General features: G+C 47.8%; 1 protein-coding gene across 3 annotated transcripts in view; it reads left to right on the top strand.

Annotated features, from left to right (window-relative positions):
- lnx2a (ligand of numb-protein X 2a) overlaps positions 1-9,755 on the top strand; it is a 10,784-nt gene extending 1,029 nt beyond the window's left edge. For 2 of the 3 annotated variants that reach the window (XM_019866848.1, XM_019866846.1), the window contains 10 exons: positions 1,717-2,247; positions 4,942-5,171; positions 5,252-5,389; positions 5,605-5,804; positions 6,396-6,797; positions 7,165-7,338; positions 7,434-7,611; positions 8,133-8,358; positions 8,445-8,603; positions 9,173-9,755. In XM_019866848.1, the coding sequence (XP_019722407.1) occupies positions 1,844-2,247; positions 4,942-5,171; positions 5,252-5,389; positions 5,605-5,804; positions 6,396-6,797; positions 7,165-7,338; positions 7,434-7,611; positions 8,133-8,358; positions 8,445-8,603; positions 9,173-9,308 (2,247 nt within the window). In that variant the 5' untranslated portion in view covers positions 1,717-1,843 and the 3' untranslated portion in view covers positions 9,309-9,755. Of the gene's footprint in view, positions 1-1,693; positions 2,248-4,941; positions 5,172-5,251; positions 5,390-5,604; positions 5,805-6,395; positions 6,798-7,164; positions 7,339-7,433; positions 7,612-8,132; positions 8,359-8,444; positions 8,604-9,172 lie in introns of all 3 variants that reach the window. The other variant, XM_019866847.1, reaches the window with a different exon arrangement.
- The last annotated feature ends 21 nt before the right edge of the window (positions 9,756-9,776 follow it).

Below are 9,776 nucleotides of genomic sequence, written 5' to 3'. Positions count from 1 at the left end.
ATGTAAGAAGCGTGGTGGTAGGACTCATCATGTGTCATGCTTCCTTCGGCATTCTGTGAATGTCAAAGCGCTGCGCAACAGAGCAGGATAGGCGGCCTGGTATCCATCCTGGTCGCTATGGCGACAGTAGATGATAGTGAGAAGCAGGTGCGTGTCGAAGGAGGCCCTCTGCCGGAACCGAAAGGGGATCGGCTGGTGGAACCTGTTTAAAATTGAGATGAAGACTGCGGGGTCGTAAAGGTCAGGCTCCACCCCCAGTCGTCATGGTAACCAAAGCCTACAAAAGCATAGAAAGTACTACTGGAGGTTGAATTGATGAGTCGAACTTTACTGTTCCGCACGTTTAAAGCTGCAGGCCTTGGCCACCGAAAACAGACAGTCAGACAAATATACTGTACATGTACTAAACGGCATAGACAGCTCAGCTCGTCGCGGAAGATAAAGAATATATGACTGAGTACTGTTATTAAATGTCTAAAGTGTTTCTGCACTATTAGTGTTCATTTATCAGTTGCTTCAAGAGTTTTTCCTCATTCTGTGTTAGCATTAGCATTGAGCTAGCTGACCAAGTATGCGGTTGTCGTCACTCATGTGTCAAGGCGACAACCGAAAGTCAACTGCAGAAAAACAATCTTGATGAGTCGTTACATATGTCTCTTTTAGATTGCGGGGAGTAGAAGTCAAAAGTCAACAGAAAAATACATAAAGTAATGTACTAGTACCTAAAAAAATGTACTACTAAATCTCCTTTGTTTTTTGTTTTTTTTAGCCTCTTAAAAACACGCCCGCTTTTCTCTTTCGATCGCTCCCCTGATTCCCTCTTTTCCCTCCGCCTCAATCCCGGATAATTCCCTCCTGGTGGAATTGGAAGATTGCAGTGGGGCAAGAGCAAAAAGAGAGATTATACTGTCAGATTAGTGGACAGGAGCAGCGATACGTAATCTGGGTGCCACACACACACACACACACACACACACACATATATACACACACACACACACATATATACACACACACACACACATATATACACACACACACACACATATATACACACACACACACACATATATACACACACACACACACATATATACACACACACACACACATATATACACACACACACACACATATATACACACACACACACACATATATACACACACACACACACATATATACACACACACACACACATATATACACACACACACACACATATATACACACACACACACACATATATACACACACACACACACATATATACACACACACACACACATATATACACACACACACACACATATATACACACACACACACACATATATACACACACACACACACATATATACACACACACACACACATATATACACACACACACACACATATATACACACACACACACACATATATACACACACACACACACATATATACACACACACACACACATATATACACACACACACACACATATATACACACACACACACACATATATACACACACACACACACATATATACACACACACACACACATATATACACACACACACACACACACACACAAGGGGCTTTTGTAGCGTGCAACACACTGGGCTCACGTGCACAAAGTATTTGCCACATGAATAAATGCCCAGCAACATAATCAGACACTTGTTGTTTTTTCCCCCCAAACAGCTGTCTTACCCTCTGACCTGCAGGGTTGGGATGCGCCATCATCCGCCGGGGGGCGTCCGTCCTCGCCGCAACCCGTTCGTCCCGTGACGCTTATGGGCTAGGAGCTTCCCTCGCCGCCGTGCCCGAAAGCCGCCTTTTGCGTGGGCCGGGATGGGCAGCCCGGGATGCGAGGTGGATCTCTCCGGGCCTCCCGAGCCCACCCTGGAGGCCCCGTGCTCGGAGTGCGGCCAGGTGCACCGCAGCAGGGAGAACCACTTGTACAACTACCGGCTGGAGGTGGACGACGACCTGGTGTGCCACATCTGCCTGCAGCCGCTGGTGCAGCCGCTGGACACGCCGTGCGGCCATACCTTCTGCGCCCGATGCCTGCGCAGCTTCCTGCAGGAGAGGGACTTCTGCCCGCTGGACCGCACACGGCTGCAGCTGCCGGCGTGCCGCAGGTCCAGCATCCTGGTGCACAAGCTGCTGGACAAGCTGTCGGTCACGTGTCCGCTGACGCCGCTGTGCTCACTCAGCATGCCCAGATGTGACTTGGAGGCACACCTCAAACACAGGTGGGCATGAAAAACCCTTCACTTTCTGGAGTGTTTTGGGTGATTTTTTTTTTTTTGTGGATACCAAAGTGGAAAAGTGTGACGTGACATTTCAACTAGCATTTCGGTGATGCTTTTGCTTCGGCTTTTGGCGATGCCACCAGAAATATAGAAAAACTATGATTGGACTTACAATGGCGCTTACTCGTCAAAGTGAAGCCAATGGCAGCCATCTTGTGTTGCCTCTCGCTAAACCCACCGAAATTTAATACATTGATTTCTAGGTGGTGTTTTCCCATGACTTTCTGTCTCTATGGTGAAAATGCCACCATGTATGCCATATGGTTGTACCAAGAAGTGCTACAAACCACAACAACCGACCAAAATCTCCTGTTATGAGACCCACAAAACAAGAAATGAAGGATGCCAATGCGACAGTGTTAGGAAGTCGGACTGGCTCCCCCAAAAAGCTGAAATTCCCTGAAGTCTGGCTGCCCACAATTTGGAATTTAATGAAAGTTGTCTGGAAGTATGTGATGACAGCCATAGACCAGGAAATGGATCTTTCTGTGACATATCGTTCGGAAGTGGTCTGCCCACCCTCAATATGGAGTTAAACCATAATTTTCTTTAAAAAAAAGGGGATTTAGAAAATTCTCCCGTTCAACTATTGTGGCACCAATGCAAGTGGACTGTAACATAAATCAAGTGTTATTTATTTTGATTGCAATCACACGAGTGTCAAAGGGCTACACAAGCCCGCGGTTGAGACAATTCAATGACGTCCACTGGTCTCGATCCGCCACCTGGATAAGAAAAAAAAACAAAAACTCGAGGGAAAAAAAAACATTTTGGGCAGCAAAAGAAGCAATCTGGTTCTGGTTTCAGTCATCACCACCGGTTGACGGGCGGTGCGGGTAGAGGAGAAGCGGCAGTAAGACAGGCCAAAATTTTTTTCAATTTTGACTTCAAAAAGCCGCGAGAGTGGCTGCCTTTCCAGCAGCTCCTATATTTTGTTCTTCTACTTCTTTTCATAACTTTGCTCCTGTGAATTGGGAATTTCTCCATTGTGAGACTAATAAAGAATTTCTTATCTTAAAATCCGGATGTCAGGGGGCGAGGTTGGGCAAATCAACTTGTTGCACACTAGATGTGGTTGAACTAAATGTGAGTGTAACAGACTGTGTATAATCAGTAAGGCTTCAGTCAGGCGCTTCATGTTGTGGTTCTCAGCACCCACTTTCACGCTAACCATTCATTCATTCTTTGGCTCCTGGCCCGTTTGGACCAGGTGCGGCGATCCCTTGAGAGAGTGGAAGGTTAAGCGGGGGTGTCGGGGGGGGAGATTTACTGGGCTGCCGGTCATGTGACGAAGGATTAGCCGCTCCCAAGTCATACGGTCATGGGTTGGCCGGCCAGAAGCTGTTCAGGGTTCTCACTTTTCTTCTGGCGACCATGCTGAGCAACTTCAATACCCGAGATCTTTTCAATCACTTCTTCTGCGAGACGGCCAAGGGCAACCCCGGTTTGTGGTGAGTCGATAGCCAATGTCTACTTGAGATGTAAATGTCGATTGAGTTTGACACTTAGTTTCCCCATCTGAGCCTAATTCAGGAGTTTGATGCAAGTTAGGTGAATTCAGGAAGGCTTCTGGCGGGAAACCGCATCAGGACAGCTGTTCGAAATTGACGGGCTGAGTAGCGAGCATGTATTTCAAGCTGCCTCTGGAGACCCAAGAATCTCTCTGATCTGCAGGATCCTCCACAGGTGTACTCAAAAAAAAAGTGTCATATGAAGGGAGCAGCAGGACCCTCAAATGATATTTGTAATTTTTGTGAGTCATGCTTTGGCCTCCAAAGTCACGTGAACAGAGAAAGCAAACTGGTTTGTTCACATGCTGGTATATCAAGGAACGTTTGCCACTTTTAAAGTTCAGCTGTTCTAGTGAAGTGACAGTGGACAGTTTGTCATGTCATCAGGTTACATGAAAGGGTTAAAAGGAGGACCTGTGGAAATGTGCAGTGTCACGAATGTTCGTGGGGCTTTTTTTTTTTTTTTTTGGGAGCCCAGAGATTGGTTTGTTGATTTTCCCCCTCAGCATCCATCTGTGTTTTGACGCGTCGCTCATTGACAGCTTATCCGCTTGCCGTCCTCCCCCACCGAGCATCTTAAGGGGATTTCCATTTACCGGCTCATGCTAACTACCAGTGAAAGGCTTTTCTGACTCAGCTCCTTTTTATTTATTTATTTGTTTATTTATTTTTTTGAGGAGGCCGACGTCTTACATTTGTCACTTGCCCACACATATCAGTTCTCCATTAGAAGAACCACAAAAAATGTCTTTGGTTATTTTGTCGGAAGACTCTTGGCCCTGACTCTAACCCAGAAAGATCAATCAAGGCCTCGTTTGTCGGGATTAGCGTAGCATTGTTTTAAATAAAGATCAGACCTCTGACCGCACGTGGGTTTGCCGTGGCTTTCCCTTTGCGACTTAAGAGGCCCAAGATAGCAACAGGAGTCAAGTGTTGCCCCCGTTGTGTAAGTGGACGACTCGAAATGAGGTGATTAAAAAGTGGAAAGTCACACACAGGCTCCTCTCCGCTTGATGCGCCATTAAATATTTACTTTAGTCGTTTCACTTCCCTCAAGAGATGCAACTACTTGTATAAAAGCCGATTTTCCATATGTGATTAACAAAGCGTTACCTGGCCCAAGGTGTCCCGGGACGCGATGTCAGCAGACCAACGTGGACATTCCGCGCAAGGAGAGCGGCGGCGGCGACGAACGAGCGATGGTCAAAAGTCCTCCGCGGTCCCCCCGCTCGCCGCAGACCGACCTGGGCGATGCCACTCCCTCGCCGCCACTCGCCTGTGACAACCCGCCGATGAGGACCAACGAAGCGGGCTTGGATACCCCTGCCTTCGAGGAGAGCACTGAGGAAGACAGTGAGTCACCCCCCCGCCCCTCCTAAAAAAGGCATCTTAAGTGCTTCTGTTGGTTTTTAATTGCGGGAATGGTCCTTCAGGTGTGTTGGGGATGGAGTGTAACATCCCCAGGGTGAAGCGACCCCTCAGTAACCCTTGCATCCACCTCCTCCGCTCAGTCAGCTCAACATCTTCTGGCTGGGACTGCCCCGAGTCTCCGCCTCTTTCTGCAGAAGAAGGTACAAATCCGCTTCAGTTTGATTCGCTTCAAGCCCCCTCGTGATTAAACCCCCCCAATAAAGTTCAGCTGTTCTAGTGAAGTGACATTTTTTTGGGGGAGTCACACTTCACAACACGAGCAATAAGCTTTCAAAGCGTCAGAGGCATCTCAAATGTCAAACTTATCAGTCAGAAAAATATAAAATACATTTTTTTATATCCCCCCCCCCAACAGGATGCGTCAAGCTGCCGTCGCTTCCGGAAGGCGAGATAACAGCAGTGGAGGTGCACCGAGCGAATCCGTACGTGGAGCTGGGCATCAGCATCGTGGGCGGGAACGAGACGCCACTCATCAACATCGTGATCCAGGAAGTGTACCGAGACGGCGTCATTGCGCGGGACGGGAGGCTGCTGGCGGGGGACCAGATACTGCAGGTGAGACGAAATCCAGTCCATATTTTGATCATACCAGACATTCTGTTTCCTAACTGTGAATTCAATTCAGTTTAATTTGCGGCCCGTGTATTTTATTGTTGCTATTATTGAAGTCAACTCCTTTTTAATTTCGGTCGCTGTATTCAATGCGAATGGATTCTTATTGTATTTCGTTCGCATCCGTTTAATTTGCTGTTATTTAACGCAACCTAGTTTACCGCCCATTTCAATTTGTTGCCGTTAAAATATAATCAGTTAAATGGAGCAAATTCAATTGATCAGTTATTTCATTTAATTCTGTTGAATTGGCTGGCTATGGTTTGATTTCATCAACTCAATGTAACTTTTTAACCAGATATTTTATCATCGCTATTTCATTCATTCAAATGATTATTGCTTTTATCTGATTCAAGTCACTTCAATTTAATTTTCCATCAATTCAAGGTTATCTTTGCGGTTTTTCTTAACGCAATGAAATTTCACGTTATATTAAAAAAAATTCAGCTCACCTCACTTAAAACTAAACACCGGGTGTGATTTCATAATTACTATTTTGTGGCTTGCGCAACTTGCGATCGGTTCTCGTCCAAGGTGAATAACGTGGACATCAGCAACGTGCCGCACAGCTTCGCCCGCTCGACGCTAGCGCGGCCGTGCACCACCCTGCAGCTGACCGTCCTCCGAGAGCGGCGCTGCGCGTCGCGGGCGCCGCCCTCCGCGCCGGCTGTCCCCAAAGCCCCCTGCTCCACCCCCGAGGGTAACCCGCCTAGCCCCGTGTCGCTGAGGATCACCTTGCACAAGCGCGACTCGGCCGAGCAGCTGGGCATCAAACTGGTGCGACGGACTGACGAGTCCGGGGTCTTTGTGCTGGACCTGCTGGATGGGGGGTTGGCGGCTAAAGACGGCCGGCTGCGAGGCAATGACCGTGTTTTGGCTGTCAACGAGCAGGACCTGCGCCACGGGACCCCCGAGCAGGCTGCACAGATCATCCAGGTGAGGGATGCGTTTGGCGACACTCAAGTTTGGACGCACAAAATTTTGGGCCCCCATCAATATTAATCTTAGATACTCATCCGGGTGGCCGTACCCGGCCACCTTGGTTCGACAAGGTATGGGTGGTCAGGTCTTAAAATGTGAAAAAGGGTGAAAAGTTGCGTGAATGTATTCAAAATGATTTTAAAAAGCAATCAAATTTCATTATTTTAATTCAACCCTTTGAGGGACAGCGGTTACTACAGTGGACGGCTTAACTCATTCACTCCCAAAGACGTTTTTAAACGTCTTTTCAGACTTGGTCCAGAATTGGCTGGTACTGAATGAGTTAACTTGGAACTGACGAATTGAATTTGTTATTCGATAGGCTAGCGGCGAGCGCGTGCACCTGCTCATCGGCCGAGCCAGCAAACCGACTCCGCCGCCGCCGCCCAAATCCAGCTCCACCAGAGATCTCTACTGCCTTGATCACTTCCTGCCTAACCACAGCACCAGCCTCAGTCCGCTGCCCTTGCACCTCTCCCGCACCAGCACGCATCGGGTAAACACTGCCCACATGTTTTCCATATCTCACCTTTTTTTAGGGTGGGGGCGGGGGGGCTGTAAGCAACTCACAAATCTTTTACGGTGCACCAGGACCTGTCCCAGTGTGTCACCTGCAAAGAGAAACACATCACTGTGAAGAAGGAGCCCCACGAGTCTCTGGGCATGACGGTGGCGGGTGGTCGGGGCAGCAAGAGCGGCGAGCTACCCATCTTCGTGACCAGCGTCCAACCGCACGGATGTTTGTCGAGAGACGGGCGAATCAAACGAGGTGAGAGCACCTCTGACTGAAACACCAAAAGAGTACCGAATCCTCGATTTGTTAACATGAAACAAATAATAAAAAAAAATGAACAAATCTATCATGTAATTCTATACATCAATAGTCACGTACAAAGTTGTACATTACAAAAGAGAATTCAATTCTCACTTTCTAATATCTTCAGCAAAAATTGGGTTGCAAATCAAACACTTCCGCATTTCACGCTGCTTCCTCCACAGACGAATGGAACCGATTAATGGCATTTCAATTCGTTTCAATGGGGAAAATCGATTTGATATCACTACAATCCCCAAATCAAGTATTTGTTCTCCCCAATTTTTGGAGAGTACCATCTGACATCAGGCTGGATTATGGTTACGATTGCATGACTGTCCGTGTCTTATGTGTTGTTATATTTTTGTATTTTGTCATTTTAACTGTTCCGGAAAGCGCTTTGTTACAGCTGCTGTATAAATTGCAACATAAATAAAGATGTATTGTACATCTGTGCTCCCCCCGCCCCGTGTCAGGCGATGTTCTCCTGAGCATCAACGGGCAAGACTTGACGTACCTGAGCCACACCGAGGCGGTGGGCACCTTGAAAGCCAGCGCCGCATCGGCCTCGGTGCAGCTACGTGTGCTGGAAGTGAGCATGGTGGAGGAGCGCCAGCGGGACCAGCTGCTTAATCACGCCCACGACAGCGACTTTGATGCCAACTGGTCGCCTTCCTGGGTCATGTGGCTGGGGCTGCCCAGGTGAGTTGATGAAACGCTGACTGAAAGAAGGGGGTACAGTAGCATCTTATTTGTGTTATGTCTTTTCTGCTCATTTTTGCTGGCAGTTACTTGCACAGCAGCCACGAGATCGTCCTGCGGAGGAGCCACCCTGGCAGCTGGGGCTTCAGCATCGTGGGGGGCTACGAGGAGACCCACGGCAACCAGGCCTTCTTCATCAAGACCATCGTCCTCGGCACCCCCGCCTACTACGATGGCCGCCTCAAGTAAGTTGGATGCCACTCAACAATTAACTCAAAAGGATGGAAGACAAACTGCACTTTAATCCCACCCACAGAGCGTTTACATTCTTCAAAAGCCCTGTATTACTTGTGGCATTAGTTTTGCCTTTTTTTTTCAACAAAAAAATGACCAGTTAAATATATTTATCATTTTTTAAAAAAAAATCTAAAAATCTATATGTAGTTTAAAAAAAACAACCCGGGGGGCTAAAAACGATTTCACATGTAGATTGCATTGAAGCGGTTTATTCATAATTGACGTATAAATCCAATTTGGATCAAACTACCATTCTATTAAAATCATTAATTTTAAAATGAAAACATCAAAACCTCACCTAGGCGGCCCAGTGGTTAGCGCGTCGACCTTACAGTGCAGAGGTACCGGGTTCAATCCAAGCTCCGGCCTCCCTGTGTGGAGTTTCCATGTTCTCCCCGGGCCTGCGTGGCTTTTCTCCGGGTACTCCGGTTTCCTCCCACATTCCAAAAACATGCATGGCAGGCTGATTGAACACTCGAAATTACCTACATGATTTAATCAATACTGACCTCATCAGGTGCGGCGACATGATCGTGGCGGTCAACGGCCTGTCCACGGCGGGAATGAGCCACTCTGCGCTGGTCCCCATGTTGAAGGAGCAGCGCAGCCGGGTGGCGCTGACAGTCATCTCCTGGCCTGGCAGCCTCGTATAGCCCGGGGCCTTGTGGAACTAACTGGTACATGCTTAACTGTATATTGCGCCGGGATTCTAATAGAGGACCAAAAAGAGATGAGATCGTGCAATGCCACTCCATAGACTGGACCCCCCAACACACTGCTCTGCTCATGTCAGCTTCACTTTAGCGGGTCGGGCTGAGGGACACCCACATACACAAATTGCAGGCAGTATGTCCTGTCTTTTCCCCACCCCATAGCAATTGTAAATTCCAGTGCTCCATTCAGGTGGATGGACAGTTCTAAAAGTTGAAACCTTTCACATTCAACACCAGTGCTGGATCCGGATGAATAACAACCCCGCCCCTCGAAGCCCTCATTTGAGAAAGCTGCCACAGCCTGGGGCTCATTATGCGCTCAGGCCCCCATCACCATGACAACCACCTGTAATTTTATATATGTGAATGTGTGTATCCTGTTTGTTTTAATAAACATTTCCTGAAAAG

Source organism: Hippocampus comes, unplaced genomic scaffold (genome assembly GCF_001891065.2).
Source record: "Hippocampus comes isolate QL1 unplaced genomic scaffold, H_comes_QL1_v1.1 scaffold181, whole genome shotgun sequence".
In the NCBI taxonomy this organism is placed as follows: Eukaryota; Metazoa; Chordata; class Actinopteri; order Syngnathiformes; family Syngnathidae; genus Hippocampus; species Hippocampus comes.
The sequence above is the reverse complement of the archived record's forward strand: the minus strand, read 5'-3'. Positions and strand labels throughout refer to the sequence as shown.